The sequence below is a fragment of the Gadus chalcogrammus genome, chromosome 18 (assembly GCF_026213295.1).
Source record: "Gadus chalcogrammus isolate NIFS_2021 chromosome 18, NIFS_Gcha_1.0, whole genome shotgun sequence".
Classification (NCBI taxonomy): domain Eukaryota; kingdom Metazoa; phylum Chordata; class Actinopteri; order Gadiformes; family Gadidae; genus Gadus; species Gadus chalcogrammus.
Genome location: NC_079429.1, coordinates 12,608,611 through 12,630,358, shown reverse-complemented (window position 1 = coordinate 12,630,358; position 21,748 = coordinate 12,608,611). Strand labels below are relative to the sequence as shown.

Here is a 21,748-nt window from a genome sequence, read left to right as displayed (position 1 = left end):
CTTGTGAGTTTGGGAGGCTTGGTTGGGTTGGGGCTATCGCAGCAGGGTGCAATTAGGTAGAATGGTAGAGCATGTTTTGGGAAAGTCCTTCCCCTTCGTCTTTCCTGGAAAGCATTACCTGATAAAAATAGACTTATTTCTCAATCAAAAAGCAAAATCCAAACGGGTTTATGTGTGAAATGTGAGCCTTCTGGCATATAGGAAATACAAATGAAAAACACAAAATGTTCTGGAGCCCCTCTATTCTATCTTTCTGTCTTCCTTTTAGCAGATGAGTAACAATCTCATCGGCTATGCTTGCATTAAGCATAGAAGGTTCCATGTAATTTCCCCTGTGGGTCAGTTTGACTAAATCAGCCCCTCTTGCGACTGAAGGGACCAACATCTATCCCTATGGTGATGGACTTCTTAGAGAAATTACATCAAAGCATGTGACAGGGTCATGGGAATGAAATCCAGGTCCAATTATTCAAAAATCCCCTCTGTGCATCTGGACATTGCTATGGCATTTATTGACAAATTGATCGCATCTAAGCATATCTCTCCCTATCCTCTGTAGGAGGATAAGGAGCTCTTCCAGGAGGCTGGAGACATGCATGACACAACCCTTCCACTGGCAGTGCTGTATTTCAAACAAGCAGTTGCCAATCACATCGGTTATTGTCTGACAAACAAACAAAACAAAGTGAGAAACAAAAGTGTGCACTTACTAAAACATCCATCCATACTTAAAATAACCATGAAAAACATATTCTTGATTAACATAGGCCTACTTTAAATCCACTATTTTAATCTTAGGCAACTCATAGCGCTTTACTATGGGTGCCTCAAATAACCTCTTCATATGAACTTTCCCATATCGACTGCAGTGTCCATCTTGCAGTTGTAGATAGGTTGTCTTGCTCAGGGGCACCACGACAATTAGCTGGGAGGAGCTGGCGATCAAGCCTTCCAGGTCCCAGATGATCTGCTCTACCCCTGAGCACCTTCTAAGTACTTCAAATATCTAGCTCTTTCTCACCCTTAAGGCAGGAGTCTTTATTCCTCTCTTAGATCTCCAATATTATTGCTTTTATTATTGGGCGTTCTTTTTGTATTCAAAAAAGAACGCCCAATAATAAAAGCAATAATATTGGAGATTCGCATAAGATTGTTTCTTCGCACGATATTTAAAGATATCATTGAATGAACTAGCCTAATATGAGTGCAGTTGTATATCTATGCATACTTGTTGACATGCCGACACAATTTCCGCATTGAATGTGACGTCAGGTTACGCAGCGTCGTGTAAACAGCAGCAGCTGCGCAGCAGACGGTTACCAACCAGAAGCTATTCTAGTCAGCGGCGTTAACTTAGGAAAAAGTGAGCGGTCTTCATACTTCTATGATTCCCGGCCGCCGCTAAGTTGACAAACTCACCGAGTGGTCCAGGCTGTTGCGGGGATAATTTAGCCATTGGTAGAGTTAGTTTCCATTACATATAGATACATCGAGAGACGAAGGGCGATACGAAAGCGGAAGGTTGATATACTAGGATTGGTCCCGTTGTGGCTTTCAAGTTAGCCATGTTAGCTTGATAGCTTGTCACCGCTCCTGTCATGACTGGAGTTTTTTCGAGATATCGTTGCATAACCAGGGAGAAGCTAGGTTTCGGAGTCCCCATCGTCCCTTGCTAATGTCATAGCTTCGGAGGACACGCTGTCTTTAGATTTAGATTTGCCAGTTCGTTGGGATATCTTTATTTTGGTGACGGGACTGCTTCGGTAAGGCTGGACCCGAACCCTACTAGCCGAGTGTAGCCATAGCGAGCTGAGATGGTTATAGTGCCAAGCTGTAGTTAATGTCACATCTGTGTTGGACGATCTACGGAGCGGTTACATCGTCATCTTGCCCAGCCCTGGTACTGTCGTCTGTTTCCCCGAGATATTGCTAGTCCGTCGAGACTCGCCTAAAATGTTGACCGAAAACAGGTAACGTAACGTAACCATGAACGCTGAGCCTTATGTTCTGCTTTTTGCTTCAGTATCATCAGACATTTTTCTATGTGGCCTCATCAATAGTCAATATCCATTGCTGATAATGAGTGTTTCTGATAATTCACTGGCGGTAGCGATGTTGGTATTTTTCTCTCGGTTCATTGTCTTTGTTGTTGTTTAAAACGCACAGGAAGCGTCGCCGTGGTTCTGACAGCGAGGAGGGCCAACAGCTGAACCCCAACGCCAAGAGGTCAGGAGGGGGACATGACCTGATAGTCTCGGACCTGGGGAGAGACGTCTGGGATTCAGAGGTAAGCTGAAAAAATGGTTCAGGGCCCATCTTGGGTTCATTGGATCAATGCCGTCATTTTTTACTCTGTGCCTCCATTGATAGATCAGACTTTTGATCAATTACCTCTTTTTCTCTAAATACTCAATTTATGTTGGGGTTCAGCTGCAGAAGTAGTTGAAATTATAGGTTGGCTTGGCTGCCATTGAGGGACATGCAAATGGTTGTCCCTCAACTGCCTCAACTCAGATCTCAATAAATAGAAACATGGATGAATATCTGACATTTTTAAGCACCGCTCCGGGGTCAAATCTCTTCACGCATGCTGCAGTGCCTATCTAAACTAGCAGGCTAATCCGTCGCGGGTGCCACCCTCCCGATGTCACGCGTCTCCCTTCCTCTTGGTTGTCCGCAGCAGTCATCCAGCAGCGACAGCAGCGGTGGGGTCAGTAGTCCGGAGAGGGGTACCTTAGCCGGCACCAGTCTATGCACGCGCGGCCCGAGCTCCCTCAGCCCCCAGCCCGAAGATTCTGCCAGCGCCTCACTGCAGGGTTTCCATGGCAACGGCAGCGGCAGTAGCAGCAGCACCGGCGTTGCTGGTGTCTCCTACCACCACATCAACAGACTACTGAGGGAGGCTCACTTCAGCAGCATGCAGATCAGAGCTCTGCCGGACTCCACGTGACGGCGGTGACGTCCCGCCCTCTGACCCCGCGCTCTCCCCACCTTACTGTTCCTGGCCCATCAGAACCTGACCTGGCTGGTCCCGCCTTGCAACCAGCAATCATAGGGCAAGCAGAGAGAGTGCGTGTTTATGTGTGTGTGTGTGTGTTTGGATGGTGGGCCCGGGGGGCGGGGGGGGGAGATCATATGGAATACCTGCCTTTTCCATAGCCCATCCACTGTAGTTCTGTGTGTGGTGTCAGTATGTATGTACCGTATGTATGTACTTCAGGCACTTTAGGAAGAGGGCAACATTCTCTTTTACATGCAAGTGTTGTCGTGCAAACATTTCATTGGTGCTAATTGAAAAGATGACGATGAGAGGTGTGTGTGATCAAAGTGCTACACAAAGCGAAACACTTTATCCAGTCTTTCTTCTTGTTTACTCAAGACGCGAGTCGTCCAGTGTTTTCCATGTGCAGCAAGTTTACAAGGTCCATGCATCCGACTCACCTCACACCGACTGGTAACGGAAGGCCAACTCAAAATCAGCTTTTGCTCTTTGTAAGGAAAACCCCCCCATCGAGTTCTGAACTCTTTGTGTGTGTGTATTTGTGGATAGATAACCAAAGTGATTAAAAGTAATATTTGAAAGCGTGGTTTGGTGCGGCTTGATGGTAACGGAGAAGATTGGTCGCCACTGAGACGCTGCTTCACATAAGACCCTGGCTATTTATAGGCTCCTTGGAGTGAATTCCTGTAGGTGAGACACTGCCAGGGAGATGCACAAGAGAACTTGGTGCTCCATACAACTCTTCAGTTCCGTTTGTAAAGTTATGTTTTTTTTTCTTTATGCACATATATGTATGTACAAGGTTAAAAAAATTAAACAAAGCAGTTGATTGAAAGTTTGTTTTACCTACTGCTCCATGGCCTGTGTGGTATGACCAAGACACTGTGTTCATTAAGTTAAATCAGGATTTATGTCTGTTCATTTTTATGCTTTGTTCCTTTTTCCATATTCAAATGCTCAATCAAAATGAATTCAAATTTTGAAAGTTTGACCCAATAAAAGCCAAGTGTGTGTGGGTGAGTACACTGAAGGTTGTTTTATTGTCTTTTAATAGCAGTCACACTATTCGTACCATTTGTTATTTCAAGCAGAATTTGGGATGCATTCTGCAGTTCATATCCAATTAATTCAAACAGCGTCTTAATAGGCAAGGAATCCTATATAGCTTTCCATTCTTGTCTTTGATACTCAAAGCTGGTGTTATTTGATCTAAGCCGATCCGGTTCCAGATCAATATATTTTTTTATCACTTTTTTTCATCTAATATTTTTCCAACTTGTTACCAAGCACCGATATGCCCTATGCATTCCATTTGTGGACAGGATTCAACATGATGGTATAAATAGCATAGAAATAAAACCTCACTGACTCATTACTCTTTCGTACCTACAAAAAACAAAACAAACTTTATCAGACACTTTAACAGACACTTCATACTGTAGAATTTTTGATAAAAATGAATGTTATGTAAACATGTGAATCAAGAATGACTGTCCTGCACTGAAGAGATCTAGCTTCCTGCAACAAACCGGAGGCATAACCTCGGTCACCTGTAGAACTTATATAACACTGCACAGAGTTCAAGCCCACAGTGCCTTGCACTGCACTGCATGGCGCCAGAGGGTCCTCCACTCTGCGGATTTGTGGATGACTTGCCAATGTTAAGTGATAGTGCATGGTCTTAAGTGGACCAACTGTGGACAGCAAGAGAGGCCACAGCATGACCTATCCAGCACACACTCATATCCTTCCAGAGCCGAGTCTGGTTCATACCTAGTCGCATTAACTAGTATATACTACTAGGGGATGCCCCCATACCAGATTTAAGTAATTATGCAGTTCCTAGGTTCTCTAGTGTTTCTATTAGCTCATAAAGAGTAGTAAATCAGATTTGTTACTTTAAATAAGCATTGTAGAGTTAGAACGTTAATTCAAGGGGAGGTTGACCCAATTCTTATAGCTTTACTCTATGGATCATGAATTCATGAGCAGAAAAATTAATATAGTTATGGCTTTTAACATCAGATACTTGCATTGGAAATGCAAAGACATCTAGCGTAGTGTCAGACCTTTATCTGCTCATACCTGTATCATACCTGTTCATACTGAATAAGGACTTGATTGACATAACTTAACCATCCAGACTGTGACCTTCGTCAACAGTTAAGGAAGGAAAAGGCTGATACTGTCTGGCTGCTTGGGGTCGCAACGCTGCTGTTTTTACCAAAACAGGAACCTCCAGAGTTTAGTAAAGGGTGATCTGCGGTTGGGTTTCCTCCAACATGGCTGAGACTGGATGCATCCGTCAGGTCTGTTTGGGGTGAGGAGGTGGAGGCGCCCCCCCTCACCACCAGCTCCATGCCTCTGAACAGCGAGAGCCTTCCCACGCACGATGGCTCCGAATCGGATAGAGACTCCCAGCCGCCAGGACGTTGGCTGCTTTCCCCAACCGAGTTCCCCTTTGCCTCGCTAGTCCTGGCAGCCTCTGCCTGGCTGTCACCCGACTCTTCTGAGGCACTCGGGGGAGCCTCTCCGTGGTCGTGGACCGAGGAACCGTTCTGGTCCTCTTCTCGACCGGAAGGGGACGGGCAGTCGGTGACGTCCATGGAGGGCTTTGGGGACATCAGCGGGGTCTCTTGGTAGCTGCGGAGGCTGGAGAGCCCGGCGGAGAGGCTGGGCGCAAGGGGTGGAGGAGCCACTGGGTACGTCGCGTTAAAGGGCTGGTCATCTGAGGCCAAGTGGTCGCTGGCTACCACTTCCGGTCTGAGGACACGCCCGGTCCCGCCCAGCATGGCTTCGAGCTGGCGCAATATCTGGCACAGAAATCACACAGAGAAGGCTTAGAACAGTCTGAAGGTGCTTTAACCAGCTGGTCCTGTTTTGTGTTAACGTGTGGACACGACTCGGCTACCTTGGTGGCTTTGTTAGTCAACGATCCCTGAGGACCCTCGCTCAGCTTGCCGAGCCGGTGGCGCGTAGCTCCAAAGATTTGCTCCAGAGAAAGGAGGTCACAGGTGAGGAGGCAGGCCACCGCACACAGCGCCCTCTGGTGGCCAGGAGAAGAAACACAAATGTTATGGCTGTGTTGCGAGTCAAGGGTACAAAAATAAATCTCGCACACAGAGCTTAGGCTCATGTTACCATTTGGACAGTGTGGGAGTTTTCCTGGAGTTGCCTTGAGAGGAGCTCCACCACGACCTCGCAGTTTAGTGTTGCGCACCTACAGACAAGAAGACACACAAGACCGATATAGGACAATGTTACATTGTGCAATCAATGAAAACCAGTAAAATCCCCTAAAGAGTGAGGAATATACACAAAAAACAGGAGTCGGGCAGAACTAGCATAGTAGAACTCAATTCTCTAATGCTCCTACTCTTTGATAAAGTACTGGCTCTCCTCTCTGGTTAGGAAGACCTTGGAGCCTTCGGTCAGCCTGCTGATCAGCGCCATCTCCTGGCCACAGTCCCCTAGCTGCATGGCCTCCACCCTGGAGGAACAAGTGTTGCTATATAAGGGAAGTGCTGCAACATAAAGGAAACCACACACCATAAAAAAGCCAGGAGGCATACCCAGCAGCCCACCTCTCCGAGAGGTCCCCACTGCTCTCTCTACTGCCAGCCGATTGGCTGCCGGTCCCCCCTGACTTGCTGCTCCTGCCAAACGAGGCCTGGCCGTTGGCTGCGAGGCCCTGAGAGGAGTTGTGCGAGGAGCCGTTGCTGCTGTCTATTTCCTCCCAGCCGCCGCCCACCTGGCCGGGGCACCTCTTGGTACCTACAAGGGTCGAAAGAAAGAGGACGGAGGCGGAGAATGACTTTTCACCGAATCCGTTATTGACCAGCCGTAATGGGGCACTCCCTGCTGTTTCAATGTACACGTTAAATGAGTTTTATTTACGTTTTTCTGTTTATCTTTCATGTTGTTATGTCATTCTTTCACACGTTTCATCAAAGTCACATTTCATCACAGGGCGTTTAAGGGTATTTATATACGGATCAATGTAAAGTGCTTCTTGCAGTCGGAGCCATAGCCAACCTGTGTTTCCGCGCGGAGGTAGGTCGTATGCACACGCCGCCACCGCCACCTCTATGGGCGTTGGGGGCGCCGCCGCCGCGCGGTAGTGGTTGTCATGGAGACGGATGCCCTGTTGCTCGTGCGGAGGGAGGACGGCGCTCGCCACCACCCCGGCGGCGTGCTGGAGCTTATCCAGAAGGCTGCTGCTGCTTGACACTGGGGGAGGGGTGGGGAGGGGTGGGGTGGGGTGGGCGTGTTGTTAACGGTTACCACTCATTACAACAACCCAACCGCTTTCTCTATCCGGATCACTCAGAGAGGAAGGAAGTGAAAACTGAAGAGTCACCCATGGGCGGGTGGGGTGAGGTGCTTCACCCAAGGGCGTGGGTCAGGCTGAACCATGGCTAGTGCCTAGGCCTTGTGTGGCCGACCTTAAGTATTTGCAAGTTTTAGCAAAGCTTAAGATCACCAAATGCGGTCACTTTTGAAGACAGACGCACCTGCCCCCTGCTTCCCTGGGCTACATCCGAACCCCTGCATGGCCGTCCTGTGGGTCGCCTCAGATCCCATTCCTGAACACACACACACACACACACACAATTTGCATCTTAGGAAGTATCGGTAGGAGACGGTAAAGAGGCACTGTTTGCGGTCTCTTTCTGTTTGCTGTCTCAAACAACAAATAACGTCCAGGTCAGACGGTACCCCTCACCTGTCGTCTGAGCAGCTATGCAGCCGCCTGGGGTCTTTTCCAAGATCGTGTCTGTGAAGAGCAATCTGCCCACTTCCTGTGAAAACACAGCATTTACTTTAGTATATATCTAACTTTACAGGCGCGTGTGTGTGTGCGTGTGCGTGTGTATTTTATACGTAATGTGCAACAGGAGTTTTTTGTTAAGGAAAACAACCACAATATATAGCCAACCTGCGCTGTGTTCCTGACTTTCTGGAAGAGGGCAGTGCCATGGATGGGGTCCGCCGGACCACTGTATACTGAGGACAGAGGAGGAAGAATACTGTTAACATCCAGAAGGTAGCACCACTCTCTTCTTTCACTATCCCTCATGGCGTGGTTTTTATTTCTATAGCTTTACTAGTAAGACAATGTACAGGTACTACTACTTAACTGTATATTATCCACTATCTTACTATGTGTATGACCCATATTTATTCGTTGTAATATGTTAAAGATTTTTTATATTTGGCACCTATATATAGACACTGAGACATAGTGGGAGTGAGTTTGTGGAGAGAGACAGCTCCTCTCACCTGACGCCTGTTGGATGAAGGTGGAGTTTCTTCTGAGCTCAGTGAGGAAGTGATGCGAGCCATGAGCACAGAGATGGACGAAGATCTTCAACACCTGACACAAACAGACGCAGAAGCGGTTAGTCTGAGCACACACAAACGCTTCACTGCTATGACGTTAAATGGTATGTATTGTACGGCATTCAAACAATCCAATATCACGTTCCGAGTAAGGATGGGCGATATTTCAATAGCAGTTCATATTTTTGGAATGGCTTGGTATCGTTTTGAAACGAAGATATTGATAAAGACATGATTCTAAGTTTTATAGTCTACATTAATTACGATGAGAAGATATTCCCTTAAAATAATCAAAATATGAGGTTATAAATTAATAATTCTCATTTTAGTCGGATACCATACATTAAATATCCATAAACATCGAGGTTAGGACCCTCAGACTGATGATTAATGTGTAGTATTCCGAATTAATAAGCATATCATGCTATTTATCAATATTGGGTAATATTCCCCATGATTTTCGTGAAGGTATCCATAACGCGCATACTATAGCCTCATGTTTTATAATCTCTTTATACTCTCACAAACAGTTAGTGATTTCACCTTAATTTTGACGTGACAGGAGTCGACCCGCAGTCGGTCTAGAAGATACTCCAACAAAAACTGACCAGATCCTGCAGACTCATGGGAGATTTCTACAGTCATTGGACGGTTAAGAACACAACGGTAGGACAGACTAGACGGCAGCAAATTAACCTCCGCTAATATTATCTGACTACTGGAAAAAGAGAGCAAACAGTTATCTTGTTACAGTAAAACAAGAATAACACCATCTAAATACATGTTTGTGGGTGATAACTCATCATATCTATCTAATGAAAGATTTCATTAGATAAAGATTTTGATTTTACACATGTTGAGGGTATCCTTATTGTAACTGCCCTCACAGCTAAATGTTGCAAGGAACCGAAATACTTCTGGTAATAAGACATATTATATATTCTTGTAGGCAGCTTCAACTTGATAAGCTGAAACAGTCAACTGATACAGGTATGAAAAACAACAACATGGGACTCAATTGTGTCAATAGAGAGCATTTCTGTGTGCTTTATACAGAGACCGTGAAACATACTGTGACTTTGACCATATAAACTGGCAAAGGATACTTCCTATTTCCTGAAATAAGTAGCCTGGGCAGGGGTTTTCATCATCTGCTGTGGCCTTCATCAGGGTGGGCATCTTGAAGAGGGCGACATAGGGGTACATAGTTAGAGCTCATTTTTTTTCTAGGTTGAAAAGTGTCAAAACAGACATATCGGATGGTAGGATTGTTACGCTGAAGCTAGCTAGAGCTAAAATACACTCGGGGACCCATTGCATGTAACACACTGTTAGTAACCAAACAAGCTGTCATGCCAAAGTTCCCAATAGTGTTGTATGCTAAGCTAGCGGCTAGCTTGGTTAGCTGGACACTGATGGCTACAACCCAGCCAATCAAAAGCGGTTTCTTGATTGTCAAACCATACAATTAAAGTAAAGAGACAACAGTTGAGTAACATAGCACCTACTTTGGGAACAAATGCAACGCGTTCCATAAATGTTGCCATGATGTTGCAATCTAGACAGCAGGAGGCCACTCATCTTCCACATCGCTCTGGGGTAAGGAGGCGGGCTCAAAATTGACAGTTTGTAAATCACATGGCAGTTAAACCTATAATGCCATTGGCTCTCGCCTTTTGGGTCATTTTGATAACCATCGAATCAACGTGAGGAGAACGGACGTCGCCCCTTGATTGAAGGAATAACAGGCAAATCGTATCTCTCTAAATGACGCTCTGCTGACGTTCACACAGGATCAACAACATGGCGTTGCCCATTAAACATATAGGAGGTTATACTGATGGATTGAATAAGAACTATTTTAGGACATAAAATACATTATTCCGAATCGAACATGTTTTACTGTATATTATACTCAACTAGACGTTGTTGATGCAGTCGGTGATTGTCCACAAGTACCACCAATTGCTGCTTCCAAGAGTCAGTGAACCACCAAGATGTCTGGGACAAATGTGTGGACCCGAAGCCGTGAAAAGTTAAGACGTTTCCCCGAGATATTGGCTCAATGTCCGGGAGAGGTAAGAACCGAGGGATGTAGGACGCACACTTGCTGACCTTTGTCAAAGAGCTACATTGTCCTTAATGCATTGCATTTGTTTCAAAGTCATAGCTTTCTTGGTATGACTTGAAGTATAAAGTTGGCCAAAGTCCTGCAAAGAATGATCAATGACTCACCTTCCCGTGTCTTTCAGGCATCGGCTTATGGGAAATGTGTCACAGCTACAACCATAGGTAAACAGGAGCTGCAGAAGGATCTCTGTGTGAAGGAATTTCAGGCGCTCAAGGCATGCTTCCTGAACGCAGTGAGTACGATTCCAAGCCAAATACACAGTTGTTAATAATGTGATATTGATCATGTCATATAAATAGACGATTCTCTTTTACAGGCCAAGAAAGCAGCGAAATAGCACGCTTTCGGGACATTGTCCACGCACTGGATCAGCTACCATATAGCCTACAATGCCTGAAAGTTACTGTATAATGATTTGTAATGGATATTAAAATAAAGATGACATGTTGAGGATGGTTGTTTCCTATTATAGAGTGTATATATCAGGAAATCAAAAGTTCGATATATGTATCATCTAAACATTCATTGTAAAACAAAACAATGAAATTTGCCTTGAATTTTATTCCCAGCGAATACAAAATGTTGAAAAATAGGTCATCAGAAACATGTTCATTGAAACAGCATTAGGGCAAAGCAGAGTTCTCTCCAGAAAAATATTAAATATTACCTTTAACTGTATTAGCAACAGTCCTGTAAAGGGATGGAGACAGTTGCCAGTTCACATAATTAACCATAAGGCACTGAAGTAAACGTTTGAGAAATGTTATTGTTTGTAAACTTCCAACAATTAGGTTTACAAGAAAAAGTGATGCAATAGTCTGAGGCATGGTCGTTTTTGTTTATCCGCTCAAAATCCTAAACGTTAATACACTTCAACATAGACATTACCGAACACAAAGAACAGCCTGTGTAGGAATCATAAATAGATTTCTAATGAACAAATGCTCAGTTCTACACATTTGAGAATTGCAATATATACATTTCAAACAGGGTCATAAACACAAAAGATCTGATTTGGCAAACACAAAAGCCTTCACAAAAAGCAAACAATAAGTGAATCATTGGATAGTTATGCTCTTAAAAACCCTCTGAGGGATTTACTTTGCATAGATGTACAGCTTATCCTACACAAAATGTTGACTCAAGTACAAAATAAGTTATTATATACATAAAAATAGGAATTTTATAAAGACTTTGGAACTAGGACTAGCACGATATACATGATCAAAGCAAAGAATGTGGAATGAATATAATTTCTCTTTACAGTATATTGTGTAATCTTTCTCAATTCCAAATTAATAAGCTCTTAGGCATCTTTGGTAGCCATAAAGACTATAAATGTATCACAATGACAGCCTGTTCTGGTCTGTGTGTGTGTGTGTGTGTGTGTTTCATCAACATTGTACCCTGAACATGGAAGGGACTGTAGGTGCTTTTCGGCAGTCACTTTAAACTTACACCCATATCTTTGTTATATACATTTATCTATGTACTTGGGAGGGTTGTCGATCGTATTGGGCAGGGGCTATGGTGCTTGGTTCCTCTCCGTCTGAGAATCTGTACAGTTCCCTGCTGGTCTAGGAGTCTCTTTTAGAAGAACAACCACCTCCACAGAGACAACGCTTAGGGGTTGGGTGGGGGGGGAAATCAGAACCAACCCATCATCTGTTGAGTCTCTGAAGGCAGTGACGAGTCACAGAGGAATGTGTTCAGCATGTGGTTCAATACGCTGTCACCGGCCCACGGCACTCTGTGCCTTTCATATTTCTTTCTCGGCCTCGGCGGCCTGTTTGATCCCCCTGCTGTGCACCAGGGCCCCGCCCAGTAGCTGTCCCTCCAGGGCGGCGTGCAGGTCCGCCCCCCCTAGCTCCAGCAGAGGCTCCAGCCCGGGCCCCAGGGAGTCCACATCCCGACGTCTCCTCCTCAGGTCTGTGTCTTTCTCCTGGGAGTGAGGGGCGGCGGCGGCGGCGTCGACGGCCCGGTCTTCCCTCTCCTCCAGCCTCACTTTGAGGTCTCGCCCTCCCTTCTTGACGGGCTCGTCGATCTCGTTGTCCTCGAGCTCCTGCGCCGCCTCCAGCTGGGCCTGCCTCGCCTGCTGCTGCTGCTGCTTCGCCTCTTCCTCTTCCAGTGCCCGTGCGTTTATTTCACTGTCCATCTTCTGCAGCTCCTGCTGCAGGCTCTCCTCCTCCCTCCGCGCCTGCTCTATCTGATCCTGCTCTATCCTCATCTTCTCCCGTCTCTCCTTCTGCTCTCTCTCGGCCGTCTCTCTGGCGGCCTTCTCCTTGGCCAGCTTCTCCTTCTCCTGCTCGACCCTCTCGAGCTCCTCTTTGGCCAGCCGCTCCCTCTTCTCCCTCTCCAAGCGCTCCTTCTCCACCCGTGCCTGCACCTCCTTCTCGATCCTCTCCTTCTCCACCTCCAGGGTCTCCACGCTGTCCTTCTCCAACTCTTTCCCAATCTGCCCCTCCTCCTCGGGCAGGGCGACCCCGTCGTTCTTGGCCGCGGGCCCGTCGTCCCCTCGCCTCCTCTGTCCCAGCGGCACGCCCCTGGCGCCCAGCTCCCGCTCCTCGTTGCCGGCTGGTGCTACTACTGCTACTACCGCCGCCGCCGCCGCTACCCCCGGCCCCTTGGCGACGAGGGCCTCCCCCCCGGCCTTGTGGACCCCAGGAACCACGGCGGCGTTAGCGGCTGGCTGGAGCTTGGCGTTCTTATCCCCAGCCTGTGCTTGGTTCTGGGGAACAAGGTGAAGCTCAGACCCTGCCGCTCCCGCTGCCTGTGGTGCTCCATCAGCAGCTCCAGCTCCAGCTCCCCCCGGCTGCTTGAGGCCCGCAGCCAGAGCTGAGTCCTTTGGCTTGGCTGCTGCCGCCTCCATGTCCCCTTGGGCGTTTGCCTGGACGCTTTTGTCAGCTTCTCCGTCTGCTGCAACGCCTTTTACAAGAAGAAGAACGACGCTTGATATAATACAACGCACGAGCGTCCCTGCACTTTCTCTCGGCTTCATGTCATTTATTTGACATTGTATACGTGTCTGTGTGTGTCTGTGTCTGTGTCTGTGTGTGTCTGTGTCTGTGTCTGTGTCTGTGTGCGCTCACCTGCAGGCAGAATCTGATGGATCTCCTTGTGTTGTTCCTCTATGACGGCCAGCAGCTTGGCCTGCTGGTCAAGCAGGCGTTTCTGTGTCTCCTGCTGCTCCTTGATGACCTGCAGCAGCACAGCGTGGTCGTTCTGGCCCTCTGCATGGGGGACGCGGTCAGAGAGAGCGATGCATACATTAAATCCGCTCAGAAAGGACCTGACCTGTTAGAAACGTTACATAGACGTGATGAAAGGGCTGGTGGAACCCCAGAAAGCCATTTTGATCCCATATGAAGGCAGCAAGGCCAGCTTCCAAGTTTAATTAATGAGGTTAAATTAATTGCATTGAAATAGTTAATTAACCATTTATTAAAATTAGTTTTTCATCTTTGATTCAAGCCCACACAAGGACACAAACCCAAATTAGAGTTATGATACATAACACCTGTCATGTCAGACCCGGACAAACAAGAGGCGTTTATTGACACAAACTACACCGGACTAGGTTAGCACGGATGACTAGTGGTGTGAAAGTCCACTTTCTAGATCATGTACGCTTGAAGCGTATACTTGCGGAGAGAACCTAAATGGTACACGAAAGACAGACAGACAAACAGACAAGGTTTAGGCAAAGCGGCAGGGAAAGGTCAAAGTTCATACCTGCGACCAGCTTTTTTATCACTGTGAGGAAGCCCAGCAGAGAGAAAGACAGAGAAAAGGAGCAATGGTGGAAGAAAAAAGATTCATAAATACAAAAAGAGGAGAGTAAAACTCAAGGACATTTACAAAGCATCCGTTCCTGGCCTGAGAACCAGACCAATTTGTGAGTTAGGTCAATCACAACGGTTTATCTAATAGGAGGCGGGACTAATACGATGACTGTATAAAGTACCGCCCAATTGGAGCTCCGTTAAGGGCATTTTCATTAAACAACCAAGATGGTCGCTGCTGTGTCACACTGTTCATTGCTCTGATTGGTTGGCGTTCTATCCAATTGCGTCTGGAGGCATTTTTCGCCACCAGGAAATCGAAAACGTTCCTGACTAAAATGGAATTGCAAATTGGTCTAGCGTGGCCAGGATAATCTGTTCCCAATACTTATTCGTCTTTAAAATGGAAAAGAGTTGATGGATTCAGCCAGAGCAGTAGAGAATGCAGTTTGTGATAAAACAAAAAGAGGTGAGTAAAGAGCGATACAGAGATCAATCACAAAGTAATAGCATCAGGAAACCTTATTGACCCTTATAAAAATCTGCATGAAAGACGGTTTCAATTCAACACTGGATGTGGTATTTAAGAAACTTTTACTGATGAGTGAATGAACGATGAATCAAGATCTGATGTGAAGCGTGTGCTCCATCCAAAGACTTGTACTACTTATACTAGTATGATAACACTACACTACTAAAAGTAGAACACTAGCTGGTAGAACATTTCCAGTGAGGGGGTGATTCTAGAAGTACTCAAGGAGGTTGTACAGGGCTATTCCGGTCCATTGCAGCACATCTCCAGATGCTCCGTTACTAACCAACCCCACCCACCAACACGTGTCCCTCTCTTACCCTCCATCTTGTCCTCTCCCCCGTTGCCGTCGGCAGCTGGAGGGGCGTTGGCGGCGGGCGGGTGCTCCGCTCCGTCCGCGGGTGGAGCTGAAGGAGCAGATGAAAACACCAAGGCGGGTCAAACCTCCAAGAGTACGAATAATACTGCTGTACATGCAGTGGACTATCAGGTATGGGTCTCACTGCGTTGGATCACTCCCACTATGGCATCGGTCCGCTGCAGAGGGGGTAACGTCCGAGATAAGGATTCAAATACATTCCCGTGCACCTGCGCGCACGGCTTGCGATAGAAGCCCCCCTCTTTTAATAAAAACCTTTACCATGACGCAAACCTCATTTTTTTTCTCGGCCAGACGTCCGCAGATTGTCCACAGATAAGCCTACCTTCGGTCAGGCCCTCGGTTTGTTCCTGCCCATCTTAAGGCCGCTGGAGTGTGAGTTAGCTCCTTCATTGAGTGTGCCACTCTCCTGGGCGGTTTATTCGTCCACGTCGTGGTAGAACCAGAAAAAGAAGTAGCATTAGTGTTTCACTCACGTTTCACAATGGCGTCAGGAGCTTTTCCCGCCTCCACCGACGCCTTCTCCGACGCCTTCTCCGGGGCCTTCTCCGCCAGGGCGTCCTTCCCGGGAGCCGGGGCGTCTCTTTCCTCCAGCGACGGAAGCTCCGCCCCCTTCCCCGCGTCCAGCACCTCATTGGACGGGACCTCGGCCCCGCCCATGTCCTTCACCTCCTTCTTCACGACCACGACAGCGGGGTTCTGCTGCTCCTCAGTCAGCTTCTCCGCTCCCCCGCCTTGCCCCTTATCCCCCGTGTCCGCCTTCACCGCAGCCTGGCCTGGCGCCCCCTCCTTCTGAGGCTCCGCCCCTCCTTCCTGTCCTCCTCCTTCTCCTCCTCCTCCGTCAGCAGGAGGAGCGACCGGCAGCTTTTGGTTCTCCTCCATCTCGGCTTTGTTCTTCCTGTTGTCCACCTGCACCTCGTCGTGGGGGATGGGCGGCTCGTGGCGGTGGGCGTCGCCCTCTGGCACAGCCACACCTGAGGGGGCGGGGCAGGGGAGGGGTAAAAGATACTGGGTTGGACCCACACGTTCATAGTCTACCTGTAGGCATCCTCGGGCGAGATGCCCCAGCCTCCATACCTGCTCCGGATTTAAATCTCCATTGTACTCCAAGTTGGCTTGGATAAAAGAGCCTCCTATCTAGTAAAGACAATAGAACTACATTCTCATAGTTGCCGCTACTATGCATTTTATACATAATGGGTGCAGAGAGTGACACATACACAAACAGGAAGTGACATCACCCCACTGCAAGACTGGAACCCGCAACCCTCGGCATTTCTGAGGATTCTCTGCGGTCACCTGCGCTGAGTTGTGCGGCTGCTAATAAGGTCTTAACTTCCAATCTCACGGGTCATTTAAAGAGCCATGAAGAGCATTTAATTGAACCTAACCATGTGTGCAGAGAGGGCCCACGGGGAGCCACAGAGAGAGAGGATGTTAACGGCTCTGGGGGAAAATCGAGCTGAAAACATTAATTCTATTAAATTCCTTTAATATTCGAGCCGAGGTGTCGACTTTTGTCCAAGTGCAAGGATATCGTGTACAGTTCACAGTAAACCATACAACAACTTGGAGTTTACCAAATAAAAAGAAGTCATGAAGGTCGAAACCGTAGTGTAGGATCCATTACTTTAATCATAAACCGTGCACGCTTTGCCTAAATGAATAAAATTGAATAAAAGAAGCCATTCAAAAATAAATAAAAACAAAATCAGAATGAACCACTTAAAAATAACCGAATAACTCTTAACACTAAAAAAAGGTCCCTTTCTGGAAGCTCGAGCACCAGGGACACTATCATTGGCAGGGGTCCCGGGGGAGACGTACCCGCTTCGGGCCGGTCCAGCTGCACCTCCTCCTCCTTCCTCTTCCTCTCGGGCAGCTCCACGGGCCCTTTGATCTGGGGCGGGTCGGCCCCCTCCCGCTGCACCCCTTCGACCAGGTCCCTCACCGCGGCCTGGGACTCGGCGGGGTTCTGCACCAGGGCGCCCTCTCCTGAAAGAGAGCCCGACACCGGCGCTTATAGTCCCCTTCTGTGGTCGCTAACGCTTACCCTCATCATTTACAAAGGGAGGATTATTATACTAAGAACATCTTCACTAATCATGCAGTGTTAAGATAATTGGAAAGGGTGAGTTTGGTTAAAGTTTCTATCTTTTAATCGTGCAATACAAAATGTGCTGCACATCGCCCTTGGGCATTATTGGGACTCAATTTGTTGCATTGTGCCTCGAGTATTTTGAGTCTCCACCAGGTGGCAGCACACCCTTTACACTAAACGTGTGACATGAAATAAACGGCAAATAAATTAAACGACACCAACAGAAGTGATAAGGGGAAACAACCGGAGACAAAAATAGAGAGAAAGATGCAGAGAGAGATGAGGAGAAAGGGCTGGGAAAAGGGTATGTGTGTCAGTCTGGGGGAGTGTATGGTGGCTGTTGTGCCACCACAACAACAGGATGCAGGCGTTGAGGTTTGTCACATGTCAGCCACAATGGAAAGATGGAGGGAATAGAAGAGCAAACGGAAACAGAGGACAGAACGGAAGTAAAGAACAAAAGGTGGGAGGGGGGGGGGTAAAGTGAAGGTAGAAAATATGTTTTAACAAGGATTTAACATTGAAAATAGAAGATTTGGTGGGGTGAATTAATTACTGGGACACACACACACACACACACACACACACACACACACACACACACACACACACACACACACACACACACACACACACACACACACACACACACACACACACACACACACACACACACACACACACACCAAAGCCCCACAGACCCTCTGAGTCCCTTCCCGTCCGTCCTTCAGTTTGAGGAGATGGAGCTGGCATTTCATAGAGGTGGGAGGATATGAGGAGGGGGGGAGGGGCACATATGAAGGCTCCAAGTGAATGGGGATCAGTTGGAGACAATAGTGTGTGTGTTTGTGTGTATTTGTGTGTGCATTTGTGTGTGTGTCTGCATGTATGCTTGCCTGTGTATATGCTTGTGTCTATGAATGTGCATGAGTGTATGTGTGTGATTGCGTGTGCGTGCGTATGTTTGCGTGCGTATGTGTTCATGTGTGCATGCATGTGTGCGTGCGCGTGTATATCTGCCTGTGTGTGTGTATGCATGCGTGTGTTCATGCGTGTATGTATGCAGGTGTATATGTGGTTGTGTTTATTTGCGTTTGTATACATTTGGGTATGTGTACTCATGTGTGTGTGTGTGTGTATGCGCAATGTATGTGTGTTTATTCGCATGTGCGTGTAAGCGCAGGCGTGCGCGCGCGTGTGTGTGCGCGTCCCAGCTTATGAGACGGAGGCGGGAGGAGGAGACGAGATGAAGGCGCTGGTGTCTGAAGGGCATCACTCCCGCTCCATCACCGTCAGCCACTGCCGCCGCCGCGCGCCCAGATACCATCGAGGGGTTATCTGCCGGCGGCCCGTCTGTCTCTCCGCCTCACACGACTGCCTGTCTGTCCGTCTTTCCTCTCAATAAAATGCAGACACCCTTTGTCTGCATTTTTTCCCCTTCTCTTTTGTTTTACTCTCCTTGCCCCCCCACCGGCCCCCCCGGCCCCCCCCCCCCCCCCCAGCCCACCCCGGCCCCCCCGTGCTCCTTATCTCTGGAGCCTGTTAAAGTGTAGCCGCTCCTTCCTCAGGAGATACGAGCGGCAGTAAAGACGTCCGACTCCTCGTCACGACGATGACTTTGCCCGCGAAGTCTTTCTGACCGGCAGCCTTCCCGCTACCGGCGGCTGGGGTGGACACACACCCCCGGCACACACACACACACACACACACCACACACACCCCTTTGCCCATGGTTTTGGGGTTAAATGTTTCCACGGCTCGTTGGGTGAGCACTTTCGTCTTTCGTCTACGTAGCACATGACACGCACACACACACACACACACACACACACACACACACACACACACACACACACACACACACACACACACACACACACACACACACACACACACACACACACACACACACACACACACACACACACACTACCGTTGAGCTTGGGCAGGACTGGGAGCAGCACCCTGTTCTTGTCTGCAGCCGGAGGGGGCGGGGGTTGGACCCTGGGGGTGACGCTACTGCTGGAGATGGACAAGGTGGTGAAGGTGCTGATGATGAGGATGCCCAGACCCACCCACAACACCAGCTGTAGGGTTAGGAGAAGAGAGACAGAGAGAGACCTTAAAACGCTATCCAAGCCTCTTCTTCATTCAGTTCTACAAACGGCCCCGCTCGGAGCAGGTGTGGGGGGTCAGTGCATCACCTGAGCGATGAGGCTGTTCTTCTGGATCTTCCTGTAAATCAGAGCGGGGCAAATGAAGCAGATCATGCTGCCCATGGTGGCGCCCGTCAAGCCCAGGATGGTCTCCACTGAGAGAGAGATCAGGAGAGACGGAGAGACAGAGGGAGGGACAGGGTGAGGCATGAGACAGAAAGGGGTCAAAAAACATCAAGGCTAACGTGATCTCCAGTCAATACTACTGTACCGCATACCACACACACTTTTTTTAATAAAAGCAACAACGCTAAACAATGACAACACCAAGCTCAGCCCTCACATGACATCCGCTGCATTGTCTGTGACTCTGTACATACGAGCCACCGGCTCAGTGCTCCTGAACCACAATCCCTGATCCAGGTCCCTCTCTCACACACACCCCCCTTTTGAATCCTGTGTGCGTGTGTGTCAGGCTGGGCAGAGCGCCTGGGTCCCTGCTGTACTTCATCCTGAGGGACTGAGACCATATTGTCTCCCTCAGATTTAGTGCGTGCGTTCCCGAGGGCCCCAGCACGGCCTCTCCTCTCTCTCTATTAGTCTGATTAGACGCCCTAAGAGTGCGCACGCCGTCCGACGCCTGGGTAACACACACCCTCCCGCTGTCTTGTCATCGTGTGTGTGTGTGTGTGTGTGTGTTAGTGTGTGCGCCGTGGTGTGAGTCTGTGCTTGTGCACAAGTGTGTTCATTCAATCAAAATGCAAACAAACAGCCTTGCTATAGAAAGAATGAATAAAACATCAACTCTAACCTAATCTGTCATGCAGGAGACAGACAGAGAGAGAGGTAGAGTGTAAGCCACAATGAGAGAGCGAGCAAGAGAGGGAGGGAGGGAGAGATATGGACAGAGCTGGGAGAGATAGAAGCTGAAGGAAAGAAGAATGGGAGTGAGGAGAGAAAGAGTGGAGGGGGAGAGAATGAGTGCGTAAATAGAATGGCCGTGTGTGTGTGTGTGTGTGTGTGTGTGTGTGTGTGTGTGTGTGTGTGTGTGTGTGTGTGTGTGTGTGTGTGTGTGTGTGTGTGTGTGTGTGTGTGTGTGTGTGTGTGTGTGTGTGTGTGTGTGTGAATAATAGCCCTATCTTCCCGTCCGCTCGTCTAAAAGGGGATAAAAGTTGGGGGCGTGATTTAAGGACTGTGTTAGACTGTGACAGTCACTGAGTCATAAAGTCATATTCACACACCTCGTAAACTCCACTGTACTGCCGACATAAAAGAACACATGCAACCCTAAGACCCTCCAGAATACACACACACAAGCGTGCGCACACAGACACACACAGGATTGGAACAGAGTTTAATATCTAAATGCACACATCAAACCACTGGACATCAATAGGTACCATGACTTCATCGACACACACCTGACCTCTGTCTCCATCTTTCACACACACACACACACACACACACACACACACACACACACACAGACACACACACTCACCATTGGGGATGAGGATGCCCCCCATCATGGTCCCGAACACGATGGCCAGGGTGATGGCCTTGAAGCGCAGAGGGGGCATGTAGCCCCCCGAGGCGAACGTCCCGTCCTTCTGCTGAGGGTGGGAACCAAGGAGAGAGAGAGAGAGACAGGGGGACACAGGGAGAGGGGGAGGGACATTTACTCTTCAGTCGTTGAGCCCACGCGGTCGTTTGAAGCGATTTGAGTGATATCTTTCAATTGCACCGACATGTGGATTTGGGGGGGGGGGGCCGGGTCAGCCATTGGGGTTCGAACCCGGATCCTTTTGGTGGGGCGTCTCAAGAATACCCCCTCCTACACCAGATGGTGAGCTCTGGTTGGCTGGTCCTCCGTTAGCATAATGAGGGGCATGGCGCGCACATGTGAGTGTGAGTGTGTGTGTGTGTGTGTGCTCGGCGGACCTGCTGCTCAAACAGCATGGTGTTGATGGCCTGGCGGCAGGGCAGGATCATCATGGGGAAGCCCACCGCCACGGACATCATGAAGCCCACGCGGATCATCCCCGTCACCGGGTTGGACGGGAAGTTCATCAGCACGTTGCCCGCGATGTTCTCCGTGAAGCTCACGTAGCCGAAGAAGCCCACCTGTAGTGTGTAGTGTGTGTAGTGTGTGTGTAAAGTGTGTGCGTGTGTATAGTGTGCGTGTGAAGAAAGAGCAGAATATCCTATGAGGCGAGCGCTGACACTGATCGATGCTGATATCATAGTTTGAATCTCTTAGCAGCCTTCGCCGCCACCGCGTTTCCCCTTCACTCACGGTGATGTAGAAGGTGGTGACCACCTT

The 21,748-nt window shown here is 48.4% G+C and overlaps 4 protein-coding genes across 8 annotated transcripts in view; 2 read left to right on the top strand and 2 right to left on the bottom strand.

The window, feature by feature from the left end:
- Positions 1-1,282: 1,282 nt before the first annotated feature.
- On the top strand, positions 1,283-4,321 carry si:dkey-21c1.1 (uncharacterized protein LOC100150256 homolog). 2 transcript variants are annotated; one of them, XM_056576556.1, is made up of 3 exons: positions 1,283-1,970; positions 2,167-2,287; positions 2,681-4,317. In XM_056576556.1, the coding sequence occupies exons 1-3, from the start codon at positions 1,954-1,956 to the stop codon at positions 2,948-2,950; spliced, it is 408 nt and encodes a 135-aa protein (XP_056432531.1). In that variant the 5' UTR covers positions 1,283-1,953; the 3' UTR covers positions 2,951-4,317. The 2 variants fall into 2 exon arrangements, with proteins under 2 accessions (XP_056432531.1, XP_056432532.1); XM_056576557.1 differs by having other exon boundaries at positions 1,287-1,970; positions 2,684-4,321.
- tepsin (TEPSIN adaptor related protein complex 4 accessory protein) lies at positions 3,180-9,990 on the bottom strand. Of its 2 annotated transcripts, none has more exons than XM_056576544.1 (13): positions 9,853-9,990; positions 9,451-9,523; positions 8,888-8,979; positions 8,285-8,378; positions 7,941-8,008; positions 7,728-7,803; positions 7,516-7,587; positions 7,037-7,231; positions 6,574-6,775; positions 6,378-6,491; positions 6,143-6,221; positions 5,913-6,047; positions 3,180-5,814 (listed from the first exon to the last, which is right to left on the bottom strand). In XM_056576544.1, exons 1-13 carry the CDS (start codon positions 9,889-9,891, stop codon positions 5,158-5,160), a joined length of 1,896 nt encoding a protein of 631 aa, XP_056432519.1. In that variant the 5' UTR covers positions 9,892-9,990; the 3' UTR covers positions 3,180-5,157. The 2 variants fall into 2 exon arrangements, with proteins under 2 accessions (XP_056432519.1, XP_056432520.1); XM_056576545.1 differs by having other exon boundaries at positions 3,181-5,814; positions 6,586-6,775; positions 9,853-9,988.
- Positions 9,991-10,118: 128 nt separating this feature from the next.
- Positions 10,119-10,949, top strand: ndufaf8 (NADH:ubiquinone oxidoreductase complex assembly factor 8). Its single transcript, XM_056576559.1, has 3 exons — positions 10,119-10,422; positions 10,597-10,707; positions 10,792-10,949. Exons 1-3 carry the CDS (start codon positions 10,342-10,344, stop codon positions 10,810-10,812), a joined length of 213 nt encoding a protein of 70 aa, XP_056432534.1. The 5' UTR covers positions 10,119-10,341; the 3' UTR covers positions 10,813-10,949.
- slc38a10 (solute carrier family 38 member 10) overlaps positions 10,195-21,748 on the bottom strand; it is a 20,250-nt gene continuing 8,696 nt past the window's right edge. For 2 of the 3 annotated variants that reach the window (XM_056576537.1, XM_056576538.1), the window contains exons 8-18: positions 21,722-21,748; positions 21,367-21,549; positions 20,927-21,038; positions 19,474-19,580; positions 19,203-19,356; positions 16,996-17,163; positions 15,645-16,142; positions 15,110-15,196; positions 14,208-14,228; positions 13,565-13,705; positions 10,195-13,400 (exon numbers count right to left, since the gene is read on the bottom strand). The exon at positions 21,722-21,748 is cut by the window's right edge and continues 76 nt beyond it. In XM_056576537.1, the coding sequence (XP_056432512.1) occupies positions 12,235-13,400; positions 13,565-13,705; positions 14,208-14,228; positions 15,110-15,196; positions 15,645-16,142; positions 16,996-17,163; positions 19,203-19,356; positions 19,474-19,580; positions 20,927-21,038; positions 21,367-21,549; positions 21,722-21,748 (2,664 nt within the window). In that variant the 3' untranslated portion in view covers positions 10,195-12,234. The remainder of the gene's footprint in view (positions 13,401-13,564; positions 13,706-14,207; positions 14,229-15,109; positions 15,197-15,644; positions 16,143-16,995; positions 17,164-19,202; positions 19,357-19,473; positions 19,581-20,926; positions 21,039-21,366; positions 21,550-21,721) is intronic. The other variant, XM_056576539.1, reaches the window with a different exon arrangement.

Excerpts from the sequence above, each read along its gene's own strand:
- tepsin (XM_056576544.1), bottom strand. The coding sequence starts at position 9,891 with ATGGCAACATTTATGGAACGCGTTGCATTTGTTCCCAAA. Across the intron at positions 8,980-9,450 it reads CTTATTTCAGGAAATAGGAA|AAATCTCCCATGAGTCTGCA; the intron begins GTATCCTTTGCC and ends CAATGACTGTAG. Across the intron at positions 8,009-8,284 it reads CTTCATCCAACAGGCGTCAG|TATACAGTGGTCCGGCGGAC; the intron begins GTGAGAGGAGCT and ends CTCTGTCCTCAG.
- si:dkey-21c1.1 (XM_056576556.1), top strand. Across the intron at positions 2,288-2,680 it reads GAGACGTCTGGGATTCAGAG|CAGTCATCCAGCAGCGACAG; the intron begins GTAAGCTGAAAA and ends GGTTGTCCGCAG.
- ndufaf8 (XM_056576559.1), top strand. The coding sequence starts at position 10,342 with ATGTCTGGGACAAATGTGTGGACCCGAAGCCGTGAAAAGTTAAGACGT. Across the intron at positions 10,423-10,596 it reads TGGCTCAATGTCCGGGAGAG|GCATCGGCTTATGGGAAATG; the intron begins GTAAGAACCGAG and ends CGTGTCTTTCAG. Across the intron at positions 10,708-10,791 it reads AGGCATGCTTCCTGAACGCA|GCCAAGAAAGCAGCGAAATA; the intron begins GTGAGTACGATT and ends TCTCTTTTACAG.